General features: G+C 48.3%; 2 protein-coding genes across 2 annotated transcripts; one reads left to right on the top strand and one right to left on the bottom strand.

Annotated features, from left to right (window-relative positions):
* Positions 1-1,937, top strand: NXNL1 (nucleoredoxin like 1). Its single transcript, XM_078605802.1, has 2 exons — positions 1-1,591; positions 1,667-1,937. Exons 1-2 carry the CDS (start codon positions 1,263-1,265, stop codon positions 1,935-1,937), a joined length of 600 nt encoding a protein of 199 aa, XP_078461928.1. The 5' UTR covers positions 1-1,262.
* Positions 1,938-4,405: 2,468 nt separating this feature from the next.
* On the bottom strand, positions 4,406-15,475 carry LOC144726807 (uncharacterized). The gene is made up of 9 exons (XM_078605724.1): positions 15,260-15,475; positions 13,855-14,214; positions 12,883-12,993; positions 12,326-12,391; positions 11,728-11,766; positions 10,206-10,238; positions 9,524-9,583; positions 8,975-9,007; positions 4,406-8,255 (listed from the first exon to the last, which is right to left on the bottom strand). Exons 1-9 carry the CDS (start codon positions 15,315-15,317, stop codon positions 8,212-8,214), a joined length of 804 nt encoding a protein of 267 aa, XP_078461850.1. The 5' UTR covers positions 15,318-15,475; the 3' UTR covers positions 4,406-8,211.
* Positions 15,476-17,227: the final 1,752 nt, after the last annotated feature.

Here is a 17,227-nt window from a genome sequence, read left to right as displayed (position 1 = left end):
CGCACCTCACCGCACCTCACCGCACGTGGCAGAGCGGAGGGGGCATGGTAAGGGGTGCCACCTGTCCGAATGTGACCTGGGCAGACCGGGAATTGGCACGATTTGTGTTCGCGTGGCAGAAACTGATTGATACCGAGACCCGCGAACGGTCTCGTGTTGTGTTGTGCTGTGTTGTGTTGCGCTGTGTTGTGTTGTGCTGTGTTGTGTTGTGTTGAGCTGTGTTGTGCTGCGCTGTGTTGTGTGAGGTGTGTTGTGTTGCGCTGTGTTGTGTGAGCTGTGTTGCGCTGTGTTGTGTTGTGTGAGCTGTGTTGTGTTGAGCTGTGTTGTGTTGTGTGAGCTGTGACGTGCTGTGTTGTGTTGTGCTGTGTTGTGTGAGGTGTGTTGTGTTGCTCTGTGTTGTGTTGAGCTGTGTTGTGTGAGCTGTGTTGTGGTGAGCTGTGATGTGTTGCGCTGTGTTGTGGTGAGCTGTGTTGCAGTGGAGCGCACAGTTTTCATGATCGGCCTCGGCTGACCGAGGAATGTGCCTGGCTGTTGGTCTGTGGAAGGTGGCAACACGAAGAGATCGTGTTCCTCACTTATCGCTGGGAAAGTCGATGCAAAAGTTGATTCTGTAAAACCTTGTGTCCTCATGTATCAGCTCAAATCTAATACAAGTAAACACAAGGTCTATTCATGTAAACAGATAATTCGTCTCAATGATTTCTATTTTGTCAGCAGCTTTCTTCTGTAATATCACGTCATTTGATTTTTGTCTCAATTACATCCGCCGATCTCTTGTCTAGATATTTTCCTGTCATCTCACTGGGATGTATTACGTTGAAATATAAGTTCAGCCTAAATTTCATTCAGATGTATAGTCTCTAGGCCAATGCAGAAAATGGTACCACCTCCAACAGCACAACTTTTGCGATACCCCTGTGAATTATCCGGCGAATTTGAGCAAAAGCTTTTACAATCCCACTCCCAGTGGCTATCACCGGTGTAGGCCACGTCGGGGTATTGGCACCATTGTCGTGCGTCGTTCGTTGTCCTTCACCAGCACTTTTGATGAGCGCGTTTGGCTACGTACGGTGCGACAGAGGTTCAACATACCTCTGCTGGTACCGACAAGTGAGATATCTGGTCTGGGCCTATGAGCTCAAGAATGTGCGTATGATGCCCCAGCAGCAGCAGCAACTCTTGACTATATTATTCATCTAACAACCCAGGGTGATACCCGTCTCGACTGCCGCCACGCTGCGAGCCAAATCTCCGAGAGCTGCATGTCGGAGCTGTTCCTGACCTGCACGCTCATCCTCAACAACCGCGACTGGGACGAGTTGGACACCGAGCACCAGCTGGGCCTGCGTCTGCGCAACAAGCTGCTGCTGCTCTACTTCGGCTCGGGCAGCTGCGACGACTGCCGCGCCTTCACGCGCCTGCTGCGCCGGTTCTGGACGCGGCTCACGGACCCGGCGCACGTGGAGCGTGCCGCGCCGCTCGCGCTCGTCTACGTGTCGCACGACCCCAGCGCCGACTGCCAGCGCGCCTACATGCGGCACAGCATGCCCAGCGAGTGGCTCAGCCTGCACCACGGAGACCCGCTCGCCTCGTGAGCCCGCCTGGGACTCTCCGGCGGCGGGAACGCCGATTGAACCGCGCGCTCAAATGCTCCGGCGACTCCTGTAATCCGCGGAGTTTTAAACCGGCGGAGCGCCGCGTTGCGCGAGATATTTGGTAATGATCACGATAACGGTGGGGTGCAAGGCCACCCCACGCTCATCACACCCCCCCCTTTCCCCGTTGACGGAGTGCCGTGTCGCCCTCTCAGGGAGCTTGCGCGCCGCTTCGAGGTGCGGGCGCTGCCGTCCGTGGTGGTGCTGCAGCCCAGCGGCGAGGAGGTGACTCGCGCCGGCGCGGAGGAGATCCGGCGTCTGGGTTTTGAATCGCTGTGCTGAAACACCCTTTTTAGTTTGGTTGATGGCTGACATAACCAAGGGCTTGGTGAATATTTGAGTGCCACTTTATTTGTACTTATCGACGGTGAATAATTTAATGCGAAATCAGAAACTTGGCTTTAGTTTGAGAAATTATGACCACGCCAGGCCGTTTGTTTACATAGCTATAAAATCATAGCCACTTCCATAAACATTCGCTGATAATTCACAGCTCTCTGTGACCTACATCGCCGTTCTATCCGCGTGCCACCCAACTTAAATTCTTGGCACTCAACATCATTGACTGTCCTCAGCCAATGGTGCAAATTCCATATTTATATGGTGGGAACCAATGTATTCATTGGAGGGCCACTGTTGACTCTCTACAGCCTGGCAGTCACCACCGTTATCATTCTATAAACCTGTTCACGGGACGAAAGGAAAAACATAGGTAACGGTAATAAAGGATCTTAATGCACGGGCGTAGCTTGTGCTCTAGTGGTAGTGCCTTATGCCGATAATAATCCAGACTTGAATCCGGCCAAGCAGCAGCGTTCTGGAAAATATCGAGAGAGAATTAAAGCCTCGGTCAGGTTCACTCCCAGGAAGTGATTCGTGCCTCTAAATTCGCGTAGTAAATACCGTCACGGGCCGCGTGAGTGGTGCGCTCGGCTGCACCGGTGACTTCTCAACTCGAGTCGTGTTCACCCATTCATCGTCTGTCGATGAAGTGGGAGCATTTGATTAGTTTCCCCATCGGATTAAAATGCGAGCAAGCAGGGCAATGTGCAATGCAGGAAATTAAGAGCAGCGTTGAGTCATGCACCGGATACAACCGCACAAGTTCAGCGTGGCGTATATACTTCGTCTTTTTTATTGTGGGAAGCGGTGCTGAGGGCACACTTTGATTCCACATTGCTCCAGGCACACCAGTGGTCAACTTGGTATCACGAATGTACCAGATAGACGCAAGCCACACAGAAAGGGAAGGCATGTATGCATGTGCATGCTTCCTGCAACACTTCCCGGAATACGTTTCTCCTCGGGAGCATGTTGTCGATCATAGATGCAGGTTAAATGCATCATTCTAACGTTTAAGCAGAGTCGGTTAGCTTTAGCAGGACACGTTATTAGAAGGGGTGACGGCTGATGGTCAAGAATAATGACAAAATATCAGCCGAGGAATGGAATATCTGAGAGTCCGTTCACAGAGGAGATGGAGCGATGGAATGAGCTCGTGGGTTTTGACGCAGCTTGATGATGAATAACGTTAGCGTTCAAATGTTGTGTTAATGTCATTTATAAAAGGTGACAAAGGCACAGCCCTGCAATTGCTTGCTCACTGCACTGCTGGCAGAAGGGCCTCCACTACAGCGGGCTCCCGAGAGCTTCTCTCCGGGGGTTAACCTCCACTCTTGCATGTCGCTACGGCTTCTTGGAGGTGTGGGTACCCACACTTTGCCCGCCACGCATGACCTGCCGATGGACTGCGGTACATCGATTCATACCGTTGGGTGGACGGAGTCAGGGGGGATGTATTCAACTTGCGCCATTGTTTCAAATGGCGTTTAAAATCAAGTTAGAATTAGCAGCCCACAAGCCACTATATACGTGGATAGTGTGCTCTACAATATTCACTGTGCATTGTCATCGATAGCTATTTTACGAAAGCATACATTTAGAGGAATGTCATCGCTATTTGAAAGTGGGGCCTTCGCAAGTTAACGGTTGTGGCTAAAAAACGATGAAACAGTTTTTTTTTATTTTATATCACCAGGTAAGGCTCACTAAGCTGTGGAGCTCTTTTTCAGAAGCGACCTGGCCACAAATGATAGCTCATCGAAGTAGCTTATCATGTGGACATTTATATCAGCAATCAAATACTCTAAATGCATGTTTCTAAATGTGGAGGGGGAAACCGGAGGCACCGGAGAAACATCCAAACGACCACGGCGAGAACACGCAAACCCCAAATACACAGCAGCAGCAGCAGGCGTCAGGGTCGGTATCGAACCCACGACCTCCTTTATACCAGGCGAGGTAGTTAACATCTCGTCACCGTGGCTGAAGCAGCAGAAGTGGCCCAGAGGACAGCAAGTTTGATACCGGTACGTGGTCTAGTGGATCGCACCCACGAGGACTAGGGAAAAGCCTTTCAGAAGGGGTTTCTGCAGCCTGCTGCAGCCTGCTGCAGCCTGCTGCAGCCTGCTGCAGCCTGCTGCAGCCTGCTGCAGCCTGCTGCAGCCTGCTGCAGCCTGCTGCAGCCTGCTGCAGCCTGCTGCAGCCTGCTGCAGCCTGCTGCAGCCTGCTGCAGCCTGCTGCAGCCTGGATACCGTGCAGGAGGTATCTTGAATGTGCACGGGGAACGTCAGCGTAACGCCTAACCCTAACCACACTCACACTCACGCAGCATCACGTGAAGTCTTTTCCTCATACTACAATGCAATAAGTGAAGTTGCTTCGTTTCAGAATGACAATGCCTTGCAGAATACAGTAACAACATTTTTTTATTAACCACAAGTTTCTTGAAGTAAAGAGCTTCCTAATAATGTAATTTCGTACCGTTTTAAACTACAGCGAGGATTTTCGTTTAAAATAAAGATGCTTACGTTTTAAGAAAAGCAGAGGTTGTTTTGTTTACTATCACAAAAAGATTAAATGTATTAGTAACATATATTACACACATATTACAATAATAGTAACAACAAACTATTTTTAAAAAATGAAACACAATAATTGTAAAATTGTATAAACTCTGTTAAGAGCGCAGCCCTGAAATTTCTGGCTCACACCACTGCTGGCAGAAGGGCCTCTACTACAGCGAGCTCTGGTGAGCCCCCTCTAGAGGGTGTTTTTGGCCTACTCTTCCATGTGGGAATCACCCACACTTTGCCCCACCACACGTGACGGCGGTTGAAACGGCGGGGTGGAGTTTTTTCTTTTTTTTTTAAATCCCCGAACCCACGTGGGTTCGGGGATTTAAAAAAATCAAATAAAAAACTCCACCCCGCCGTTTCAACCACCGCGCCAGGAGGCTGAACCGAGCTGGTGCCCTGCGAGTCCAGTGCATTATTGCCATGATACCCGCTTAACCGTGGGGTACATAAGGCATCGTTAAATCAGCATTTGCTAACTTACTAATATATGGAGCTTGACTTGTTTATAAGTCAAATGGCTTCAACGCAAATATTCGTGTGGCAACAAAACAAGATACAGTCGTGAAAAATTTACTAATTTCCAATGAAATATCACAGGTTTTGACCACCGAGTAGGTTGTCGCTGTTGTGCTGATGGCTCTCTGTTTTCTGTTGGTCGCGGCACGTGGAACAAAACGTCGGACATCGTGCTCAACGACGAGAGTCCTGTGATACACATAATACATCCCGGCTCAACGACTATAGAAACATCGTTAAGAATTATTTCATTTAATACACAAATATGAAGAAAAAAAACTTCAACAAAAGCAGAATTCTGAAACTAATTATAACTTTCGGTTAAATAAAATTTGCATCAAATGTATCACGAACATTTATTCCCAATAATGTATTTGCATCACGGTTGCTAAGCAAAGGCTGAAAGGCGCAACATGCCAAGTGGCCAGCAACAATCAGCACGATTGTTGAAGGTTAAAGAGACGAGGTGCCACGCGACGATTTACTCGAGAAAGGTCCTCACAGGAACTTGCCAAAAGAGGCGACGGGATGGAATTCCCAAATGGAGGAGTGCGAGGAAAGAAGCCGAGAGAGAAGAGTTTCGACCTGCAGTGTGGCGGTTGGTTATAGTATCGATTCCACCAATTTGAATAAAATTAGCAATCAAAATGTATTTGTGTGATCCTATATGCATGCATTAATGGTAATGCTGAATAGCTTGGCTCTTGCTCGGGAGGTTTATTTTTCCTTCATTATCACGAGTGAGGCCCCTATTGACAGGCCGCAACTGGGAATAGTTATAATTCGTGTTTGTTAATGAATATAAACTACATTACACATCACATATTACTGTACGCGTTAGTGAAGGCAACAGTGAGCCAACATTTAAAAATACACAATTGACAGTCCCGTGTACAACTGCCTTACGCAAGGTTTCTTGCCGGGGTTTTTTCCATGGGATTTATCGAAATCTCAGCACACACGCTCCCACTGGGTGTGGCAGGCTGGTGTTGACATTCGTGTCAGAGGTTTCACAGTCACAGGATCGTGTCCTGTTCCAGGCTCAGCGCTCGAGTGGGCGGCGTGCAATCGTAAGGCGATGAGTTCACTCCCAGGCTGGGGGTTGACTCAGCCCATCATCCCTCTAGGGTTGATAAAAGAATACTACTTTGTGGGGAAGTCAACAGTTGTTGTCTTATGGATAGACATGCCTCGTTCTTAAGAATGTGGCATTTCCACCATCAGCTCCGGCCTGTAAACAGCAGGTGAGCACAGCTTTGATGTTCTGAGCAGGAAATCACTTTGTCTTTTGACTGTATGTCAACGAAGCGTTTATATTTTTACGTTCGTAAGATATTGACAAGAGGATGGAGAAGAATAATGATGAACAGGGAAGTGTCACAAACGCTGGGACTCCAAGTACGCCGGACGTGGAGTCGGATGGAGGAAGGTGGCGTGCACTGCGGACTGCCGCGCCACCACCTCCTCCTCGGCAAGGTCAAAGGTAGAAGGGCACGAGGAAGACAAAGAGGGACGTGGTGGCGGGGGGTTGGATGAGGTTGAGGAGTGGATGCAGCTGAGCACGACCTCCGATAGATCGAATGTCCCTGCATCCGACTTGCAGTACCAGTGAAGGTGCCGGGCTTGCACAGGAGAGAGGCTGGGTGGTGTGGAGTGTGTACTCTTAAGTAGTACACATAGTAAGGGTTGTTGTTTAGGGTGTAAAGATACGTGAATTTGTCGATTACATTTGAGTCTCAGGCTCACGATGCCTGCATTGAATGGTATGACAACTGATTATATAATTAGTTCTTGGATTATCACCGTGACCTGGAATCGTAAGAATGTATTGCATTGCGAGGGAGGGGGGCAAGGGATATCATTACAGATTGCAGGCAGAATTGTTTTGTTTGATTACCGATTGCTGGTGCCTCCTTTTAAAGAGCGTTCATGGCCTTACTCCGAATGGCATATGACGAAGTTAAAAGTGCTGCTTGCACTGTACATGAAAGTGGAAACAACGTGCGGTCATCTGATGTCACCAATGTGGTGATCTGGAGTTGCAACGTTTCGTTGACACAAATGCTAAATGCTGCTGATTTACAGTAACGGTAATGATACTTCATGAACTTCCGTATTGAACACGGCGAGACAAATCAAGTTCAAACCGGGAGTGAAGAAGTCCTCTCAACTGAAATAATAGTTGTAAAGAGATTTCCGTGCCACACTGTCAAATATAATCATTGTTCCTCGGTAGAGGTGGGACGATATTCAGGGTTATTGTTCAAGATTCAATTCGACTTGAATATTCCCGTGAATGGGAATTCCTCTCGTGTCTGCATGGGTGATCTGAACTCATCACATTTGACACGTGTACAGCCATCTGTCAATCAACTGCTGGGTCTGGGCCTCCCCTTGCCATGCGAGCCTTGGGGGGTATTGACCATACTTCACCACACTGGTCAGTGTGGGTTTGTGAAAGGAAAAGGGTCCATGATTTGTTCCGATGTCACTTGCCACTGTTGTTAGCCGTGGCCGGGATTCAATCTTGGGATGCGGGGTTCTTAGCGCAGTGCAGTAACTCCTGTGGTGTCAATTTGGAGCGTGTATTGTGGCGTTATGAATCTATAGTCAACGGCGGTCAAACAGTTAGTGAGCGATGCGGTGGCAAGATGGTGAGCGCACTGCCGTCGTGAACGAGGTTTGATCGCTGGCCACGGCTCGTATCGGTGGCGAGTGACATCCGTGCTGGTTCTGAGACCTCCCTTCACTAACCGACCATCGTGGTGAAGTCTGGGCAAGCAACACCTATGCCTGGCAAGGCACAGGGAGGCCTTCAGCCACCAGTGGCTTGCCAAAGGGCTATTAATGATGTTGGTTCGTTTACATTTGTGCACGGTTTGTACGAACAATCTGACACTCGTGACACAGACAGCGCGTCCATTCCACACTGGCGGATTGGCGAAGGGAGAGGAGGGATCGTGGCTGGGTGGGAAGAAGTCCACTGGAGGTCAACAACAATCCGCTGGCCTGGGGAAGGGTGCTAGGACGGATTTGTCAAGATACACAGGGCGGCTCTCTATCTTAAAGCTTCTATCGTGCAGGAACATGATGACTTGCACTTGCATGTTTTATAAATTAATTTACGAGCTGCTGGGGCTGTCGGGGCTTCCGGGGGCTGCTGGGTCTGCAATAAAGCAAATCATTTGTTCGTGTAAAAATGTGTGAGACAAAACACCGCAGGACATTGTATCCTGTAATGTGTAACATATTAAAATAAAATAAATTGGAAGGCATTAAGTTAAAACGAGAGAGCTAGTATGTGTCACAGTTTAAGTCTTAATTTCACAAATATCAACTTAAGACAATTATAGCAATGGGAAGACAAGTTAGAAGAGTATAAAACCCCAAATATGAACACAGTACACATTTACTGTCAATTCTATCTGAATAAAAACGTCACCGGTGATATATAGCTCATTATCTATAGTACCACGGGTCCCTGGATCCTTGCAGTCAGAATTAACCCTTACTCAAGTCTGTACCGCACTATATCAGCCTGCTTAAAATGTTGTCTAATTGTGTTTCTTTCATGTATTCTGCAAATGCAATGTGTGCAGCAATGCAAGCGTGTGCTGTGTGGAACCTCAAGCCTATTGGCTGCATTTCACTCAGATAAATGTGATTTGCATAATCTGAACAGCAAGTACTTCGGGAAATAGATTTACATTTAAACGAATACGCACAGCACACAGATTCCATAAGTGCCGTCTCGGGGCCAAGTAGCTGTCACACGTGTCTGGGTGTCTCTGAGAAACTTTTAACGGAGAATCATCTGTTTGGATCAAACTGGATGTGAAGCACACGCCCGCTAATTCACGGTGAGTGAACACAAATTAATTTTACCTTTTGCAGTCGGTGCAAGGGTTTCATAAGGACCTGCGAACAACATGTGGATAAAACAAAGCATATGGATTAGAAGCAATCCACATGAACATCATGAACACAGCGTACAGTGCTTATGCAGAGTGAGCACCCAGCAGCACAATAGTGCAACGTAGTCCATGTGAAAGTGCTCCACTGACGCTCACAGGCCTTGACTTAGCCACTCGGCCCATCATCCTCTCCTGGGTTGATAAATGAGTGCCACTTTGTGTGAATCTATGTATGTATGCCGAACTTCTTTCGCACTATACGTAGCCAACCGTGCTAATCGAAGGTACAGTCATCATTTGTACTAATTAGTTCCTGCCATGGGAATTAGGAATTTCCACGGTTGGAGATGGGTACGACTAGTGTTGTTGAGATGAGTACACGAATGAGCATGGAGACACTTTGATTCCAGATACTGTAATGTGTACATGTAAAAACACCTCCGTTTAACAAGGGCCTCCTGGTGGAGCATGTTCTGTGAGGACAGAGGTGCCACTCCAATCTCCACCCAGACAGGTTTACCTTCATTGACCACATGTTGCTTCAAAGGTTCGTAGGGTGTGTCATGGTCATGCTCAGATCCTGGTCAAAGCAAAGCAAAAACATTAAGTTAAAACTAGAGAAATTCATAAAAACGTCACAGTTGAAATCTTAATTTTCCAAAACTAATTGCAACTGTCAACCAACAAACTTTGAGCAAGGGGAATAGAGTCGAGATATGTATTTCTTAAACCTCTAAAAGAATAGCAGAGAATATATTTGATCACTTTTTACCTAGCTCAAATGTTACAGGTGATTTGTAGCTCATAATCTACCGTACCACAGGTTCCTGGATCCTTGCAGTCAGAATGAACCCTCACTCAAGGCTGTACAGAACTATGTGAGCCTCCCTGCAACATGTACAAATGTTGCTTCTTATAATGTAGGTTGTAAAAGCCATGTATGCAGCAATGCAGAGAAATGCTTTGCAGCATGCAGTCATTAGTGGGCTGAATGTGACTTAGTGGAAAGTCATTTGTATCGTTTAAACCACAACTTCCTAAGGAAATAGACTTTTTTTTAAATGAATAAACAGCGCACATAATCAGTCAGTATCGTGCCCTTGGGGCTGATAAGCTCTTACACGTCTGGATATCTTTGATCAACTTAAAAAGGAGGGTTTGTTTCCTGATTTATCGACAGAAAGTTTACCGAAATGAGTTACCCTGTTCAGCGCCCTGAGTGGAATCACGTTCACCTGCAAAGTAAAAGCATTTGGATTTGAAGCAATTAATGTTGGAAACATTCATATCCTGTCTCAGAGGCAGGATAAACAGCACACAACCACATGATATGCTGATGTGTAAGATCATTTATCAGTGGGCCCTATTGTTCGATTGATCGACATACGAACAGTCATTGACTTACAAACACAATTAGTTCCTGAGACCTATTTGTAGTAGGGCTGATCGATTACCGTAATCGATTGCAAATCAAAATCGCAATTTGAAACAATGCGATTAGCAAATCGCAAAGGCTGCGATCTTTAGCGATTTGAAAAGTTCTATTTCTAACTCATTATATTTATTTATTATAACTTTATTTCACTTAACAATTGTTCTGTTTGAGTGTTCTATTTTGATAAAAACATTTTTTAAAGAAATACATGTGGGAAGCAATTCATATATTTTTAGTTGTCATCCTCGCATTAGAATATACAGAGCAGTTCATATTTTGATGGTATCATGCGGTAATACTCCATCACATGGATCTATTACACAGTGAATATTGAACTGAAGCTTGACTTAAATTTTTTTTATCGCAAATCCAATAGCAATATCTGTCAGAAAAATCGCAATTAGACATTTTCCACAAATCGCTCAACCCTAGTTCGTAAGTCGTACGGTTCGTAAGTCGGAACAGCAATCTAGTATATTTAAAAGCCCACAAACACATAAGCACTCACTCCCAGCACGAAGCTGACTCATTACATATCGCGGAGGATTGCTCAGCTGAACAAAAAAGTGCCGCAGTTTTATTTGCAAGTGAGACTTCGTGTTTCAAGTCAATGTAACAAAAATTGCGACACATCTTTCATGGAAGCTGGTTTATAAGTGCGGATGTTCGCTATGCGGTTGTTCGTAAATTGAGGCCTCCCTGAACACTCATAGGCTGTCACTGAACCACTTAGACCATCAGCCTATAATCTCTTTGGGGTTGATAAAATAGGTACCACTTTGTTAGAGCAGGGCGAGCAGCTCAGGGAGTGGCTGTGTTGGCAGCGCGTCTGCCTGCGTGTGTGGCCACGATGCGTGTGTATGTGTCCCACGATGCGTGTGTGTGTCCCACGATGCGTGTGTGTGTCCCACGATGCGCGTGTGTGTGGCCCACGATGCGTGTGTGTGGCCCACGATGCGCGTGCCACCCTCCGCCTGCTCTCAAGGTCTGGCCGCTCAGATCTGAGCCAAGTCAGCGCGAGGCTGCTGCGGTCCGAGTGGGTTCAACACTGCGGCTATTGGTTGCGTCGATCCACACCAAACTTGACATGCTAGCCTAGCAGTCAGGGTGGGGGCTAATGACGCGTTCATTGTGTGTGACGTCGGCGGCATGGCTCGGATCCTGTGATGAAGCACGGCCCGAACACCGCCTCACATCCAGGGGGGGGAGGGCGGGGGGGAGCCTTTATCCACTCGTGCACTCAGAATGGCTGTGAAATTCACCGACATACAGAGCCCCGTGGTTCTCACCATGCACGTCGATCATTTCGTAGTGGGAATCCTCCGTTCCTGTTCAGCAGGGGGGGGGGGGGCAATGGAGATGAACGTTCATCTCGCAACGCACTGCAACGACATTCACCTAGCAACCCCAAAACCATGCATTATGGATATAACTACTTTGTTCCATTAAACCGATATATTTAGTAGCATTACACAATGTGTTTACTTTAGCGATTGAGAACGAAAGGGGTTGCGAGGCCGCAGTAACTTGGCTCAAGGTCAACGCCGCGCAGAGGCGCCCCAACGCCCCCGTCCGTCAGTGCTGACGGGAGCCCCGCGGGGAGGTTCCAAGTGGCTCCACGCGGCTCCACGTGGCTCCACGCGGCTCCACGTGGCTCCTCGTGGCTCCACGTGGCCCCACGCGGCTCCACGCGGCTCCACGTGTCTCCACTCCTGCGGTACCAAACCCCTTCCCAGCCCCGACTCTAAATGCGATGTCTGTACCCAGTCAGCACGGCAGCAACACCTTGAGCTTGCTTCGTGGTTTAGGAACCGTTGATACGAATCATGTTTGAGGTTGCATCGTAAAATCGAGCATAATCTCAATAAAGACACGAGCGATAAGCACCTGCTTTATTAGGGTCGTGCCGTCTCAGATCTGTGTAGGTATTTTCCTCTGTTCCCTTGCGAGCGACTGCAACAAACACAGCCGTTAACAACAACAAAATACAGAAACAACAAAAATGAACATCTTAGAACCTCTATGGATATAGCGGTAGGAGCTCGTCACGAGGGGTCTTGTTTGTGTGGTGTGTGTGTGCAGTGTGTGTGGTGTGTGTGTTGTGTGTGTGTAGTGTATGTGTGGTGTGTGTGTGCAGTGTGTGTGTGTGGTGTGTGTTGTGTTTGCGTGGTGTGTGTGTGCAGTGTGTGTGGTGTGCGTGTTGTGTGTGTGGTGTGTGTTGTGTGTGTGTAGTGTATGTGTGGTGTGTGTGTGTTGTGTGTATTGTGTGTGGTGTGTGCAGTGTGTGTGTGTGTAGTGTGTGTGGTGTGTGTGTGTGTGTGCAGTGTGTGTGTTGTGTGTGTGTAGTGTGTGTGGTGTGTGTGTGTAGTGTGTGTGTGGTGTGTGTTGTGCGTGTGTAGTGTGTGTAGTGTGGTGTGTGTGTGGTGTGTGTAGTGTACCGCTACCTTTGTGTCGTTTGCGTACGCAGCAGCAGATGATGATGATGGACGTGACAACCACGAAAAGCGCAGCGGCGGCGGCGGCGCCCAAGATTAGTGGGAAGACGCTGCCCTTTGCTGAGAGGTGCGTTTTGTTCCCGTGGTGCCCATCGCGGGTGCCATGGAAGAATCAGAGGGGATACAAACAAAGAAAAAACAACCGTCAGTGACAACAGCCTGACGCAGGAGCCGCAATGTCACCAGCACCAGTTCAGGGATCAAGATATCCGCGGTTCGTCAGTCAGGTGTTGTCATAGCGAAGGAGCTGTCGGGACAACGTTGGGCAACGTTGTGTCAGGGTCGTGCTGCAGACGAAGAAGCGTGTCAAGGGGAAGGAAGACAGGTGAGCGCCACAGGGAGGATGGAGTGTCGAGCGTGTGGGCAATTGCACGTGGACATGCTGCATCGGATTATACATGTTTCTCAATCGGTATTAGCGAGTAAGAGCCTACACGTTTAGCTGGAAGATGAATCAACGTTCAATCATGATGGGGGTTTCCAGCTTTACTTGAGCCCCATGAAAACAACGCTGCCTCCTCCTGCTGCTGGTTGTAAGGGCAACTCGGGGTGTCCCACCTCTTGGTGGCACGTCAAGAGCCACTCAGCCACCGCTGCTGTGTGCGCGTCACGAGCAAGCGTCCCGCAGGACTCTGCGCACAGCCGTGCCGATGATGATCACCGTGCGTGGCGACACCACGCACGGTGTGTTCACCTGCGGGGGTGTTCACCCTAAATGCCATGTGTGCCAGTGTCACGGGCAAGTTGGGCCACATTTTAAAATTACTCGCAAATGTCCTGAAGTAGGTAAAGCCACTTTGCAGCATCGCCACCTACCGTGACGATACCCGTCTGTGAACCACATCGGTGCCTTCGTGATGGTGGCCTGCGCTGTCAGAATGTTGTGAACGCCACGCGCAGTAAGAGTAGATGTCGACTTACCCATGGGTAGAGTCACTGATGTCGTGTATAACAACTTAAACCCATCCCCATAGATCTTGCACGTGTAGGTGCCACCGTCACTTGCATTAAAATACTTGATGAAGAGAGAATTCTTTGAATTGCCCTCGGTTAAGATCTTGATCCTGTCGGAGAGATGCGTTCCTGGCAGCGTGTCTGTTAATTTGGTATCGTAGTTGTAGTCGATAATGTAAGTGTAAAAAGGAACGGGTCCGCTGGCTGGCTTGTAGTGCCACACGACCCTCCTGAGGTTGACGCTCGGGCTGAGGGCCGCCTCGTAACCAGAGCAGTGAACCTCCTGGCCCTCTCCTGCTGCGGCCGTGTTGGCTGCACAGCACGGACCTAAAAGGAAATGGAAGTCACACAGGAATCATTTCATTCGACGGTGGCGGCCCAGTGGGAAATCGTGCTTCGGCAAGAAGGGCCTGGGTTTGATTCCTGACTTAGGTATGTTCTCCCCCTGTTTTGCATGAGTTTTCTCCGGGGTCTCTGGGTTTGTCCAATGCATTGGGAAATAAACGTGCTGTACAATGTAGCTGGTGGTGGCCGTAACATCCGAATGTAAAACAATGACACCGCAAATTATTCGATTGAGATTACACACAGTGGCATGGCCCCATAATGCGACATATTTGCAGGAAAAAAGTGTATTTATGTAATATTACTTTATTTACAAGGTAAGACCTTCTAAGCTATTAGATCTTTGTCAGAGGCGACCTGGCCACGCGTGATGATAGCTCTTCGAAGTGGCTGATATCATCATCAGGTGTGGGAATTTATCGTAAAAGTCGTATGATCTTAACGCATGTTGTTTCTACATGTGGAGGGGAAAACCTGGAGAAGCATTCATACGAGCACCAGAGAGACAGCGAACATGCGGACTCCAAAAGATTTAGAAGTGAGTAGTTTGTCGAGATGGTTCCTCCCCACAGAGAACTCGGTCCGCTGTGGCCAGTCCCGCCTGCGGCAGTGCGCCTTGGTGTCTGAATCTTTTGTAGTCATTCTTGTATTACTCTAGTCTAGGTACATGCTCATTTCGATTCATTTGTAGTTTTTTTCTGACTTCATGTGAACGAAAAGACTCAAGTCGCCCGTGTTCTCGTTGAAAATAGCTACGTTTCAAAATGTCGCTCTCCTGGTCACAAAGCAAAGTTTGTGGGGAATAATAGCCATTTTCTGTACTTGTGAGGCATAAGCAATTAGAAAATAACACTTACTACCCAATAATTGTTATTGGTATCGTGTATACAATTTAGCAAACAGCGTTTCAAACGAATAAATGTGTAAAAAAATCACTCCTGTATTGAATCGATGGTGCAGCAAGTGTTAAATGCAATAGAGTAAAGATAACTTAGATGCTGAATGTCATGAAAATATATCTACTTACCCACATCGCGCTGACTGAAAATAAGAAGCAACAGCCAAAGGGAATGTGTGGGTAACATCTTGTGCGGCGTTCTCTCCTCTCTCTCGTCTCACAAGTTTCTCCTCTCTCGTCTCACAAGTTTCTCGTCTCCTGTCTCTCGTGTCTGAAGTGACGCGGGCTCGCTGCCTTTATCCTTCCTACGCTGCCCAAGTCAGCAGACTTCCGCCCGCCTCGGTCCTCAGGGGGCTGCGGAGAAGAGGACTTAGTTCCTCAAACCTCCAGCAAGAACTACGCGCACGTCATCACCATGCAGCACTCAAACGCTTCGAAGCCAACAACTCAAACTCCTCAATAGCACTGCCCCACGACGAATTCGTAAGGTGTAGTGATGGCCAATTTTGAACCGAGGTGGCTGGGCATCCCTAATATGAGTTTGTAAGATTGTTTTTTTTGGAAATGCAGATATGTGCACGAGACATCGTCTGCGAAAAAAATTCTGATTTATATTTTCCACAGTGATGCTTGTGATTGTTTACAGCCATGTACCGCGATATAATTTTCCACAGTGATGCTTGTGGTTGTTTACAGCCATGTACTGCGATATAATGTAGCGTCTTCCTCGGACCTAGGACCCCGCAGCGTGAGGGTGCTTGTCTCTGAGAGGCACAGTTCACGAGCAGTGATTCCAGCAAGCCTGACTGCTGATGCGACAGCGGATGTCGAAAGCGACCAGTTTGCTTGTCGAGAAAAAATGCCGCAGAAATGATAAATTCCGAGAATGTGATGTGGCTGATGAGTCGTGTAAGAAATCCGTGGAGAGATGGATATGTGAAAGGTGCATCTGCTTGGCTATTTTGTAACCAACAGGGTTAGGTAATTAATCAGTAAATAATTGATAATTAGGGAAGGATCAGTAGCATTGTGTAATGCTCAGTCACTAAAAAAGTGACATTTTGAGATCATGCATGGCTGCCAAACACAGAAGTGCAGTGCTTGGTGGTGGGGCGATCTGCAAATCCCACTTCTCTACGGGATTGGCGTCTATGCAAATTGCCACCAGCATACTTCACTAGCCCGGTACACGCGCAGTGGGTTCCACGGAGGCACACACTTGAACTTGGAGGCAATACGTTTATTCTCACACCCCAACCGGGTAACTACATAACGTACAACTAGACCACAACGGGGTAACCACATAACGTACAACTAGACCATAACGGGGTAACTACATAACGTACAACTAGACCATAACGGGGTAACCACATAACGTACAACTAGACCATAACGGGGTAACTACATAACGTACAACTAGACCACAACGGGGTAACTACATAACCGGGTCAGTCAGTAACACACTGCCTGACCCACGATGCGGAGCGTAAAGACCGAAGACCGAGGATCGAAGAGACGTAGCACCGACGGGTTCCATTCCAACAGACAGCCTCGATCGGCTCTCGGGACCTCCCCTTTATGCCCCTGGGCGTGGCCTGGCTCCGCCCTCGGCCACGCCTCCTTCTAGATCCTCCTATAAGGTTTTGGGCCATACATCACGTGTCCCTCTCGACACCTTTAGGCCCTCATTATCCTGTCCTGGTCACGTGTCCTCTCGGGTTCGCCCAGACTGTCACGTCCTCAACTGCCCTCTCTCTCTGACTGTCACCAGAGCCATGCCACCTGGGGCCCCCTTCCATGCCAGACGTGCTCTGGTGCCAGAGAGAGGCTCTCACACGCACAGTTGCACTCTTCTCTCAGTAGCTGGCGCTAAACGCCATAGCGACTCCATTTACGTCACTGCACATGTGTGTGTGTGTCGCACAGCGGGTCATTCAAGCGAGGTGAGGATGGACGGGAGGGGTCACGGGAGGGGTCACGAGTGGCAGTGGGCGAGGGTCCGTGTGGACCAGTCCGCCTGGCGCGCGCATGGCGATGCGCTCAGCAGCTCGGCGCCGCTGTCGACGTCTGCTGGCCACGAGAGGGCATCGGGAGAGA

The sequence above is a fragment of the Lampetra planeri genome, chromosome 24 (assembly GCF_965212315.1).
Source record: "Lampetra planeri chromosome 24, kcLamPlan1.2.h2, whole genome shotgun sequence".
Classification (NCBI taxonomy): Eukaryota; Metazoa; Chordata; class Hyperoartia; order Petromyzontiformes; family Petromyzontidae; genus Lampetra; species Lampetra planeri.
This window is presented reverse-complemented; position numbering and strand designations above follow the sequence as displayed.

Bases quoted from the DNA above. Each gene is read 5' to 3' on its own strand.
- NXNL1 (XM_078605802.1), top strand. From the start codon at position 1,263: ATGTCGGAGCTGTTCCTGACCTGCACGCTCATCCTCAACAACCGCGAC. The intron at 1,592-1,666 runs GTGAGCCCGCCT...GGCGACTCCTGT, and splicing joins CACGGAGACCCGCTCGCCTC to AATCCGCGGAGTTTTAAACC.
- LOC144726807 (XM_078605724.1), bottom strand. From the start codon at position 15,317: ATGTTACCCACACATTCCCTTTGGCTGTTGCTTCTTATTTTCAGTCAG. The intron at 12,392-12,882 runs GTAGCGGTACAC...TGTTTGTTGCAG, and splicing joins CGTACGCAAACGACACAAAG to TCGCTCGCAAGGGAACAGAG. The intron at 10,239-11,727 runs GTGAGAACCACG...TTTACTTTGCAG, and splicing joins CGAAATGATCGACGTGCATG to GTGAACGTGATTCCACTCAG.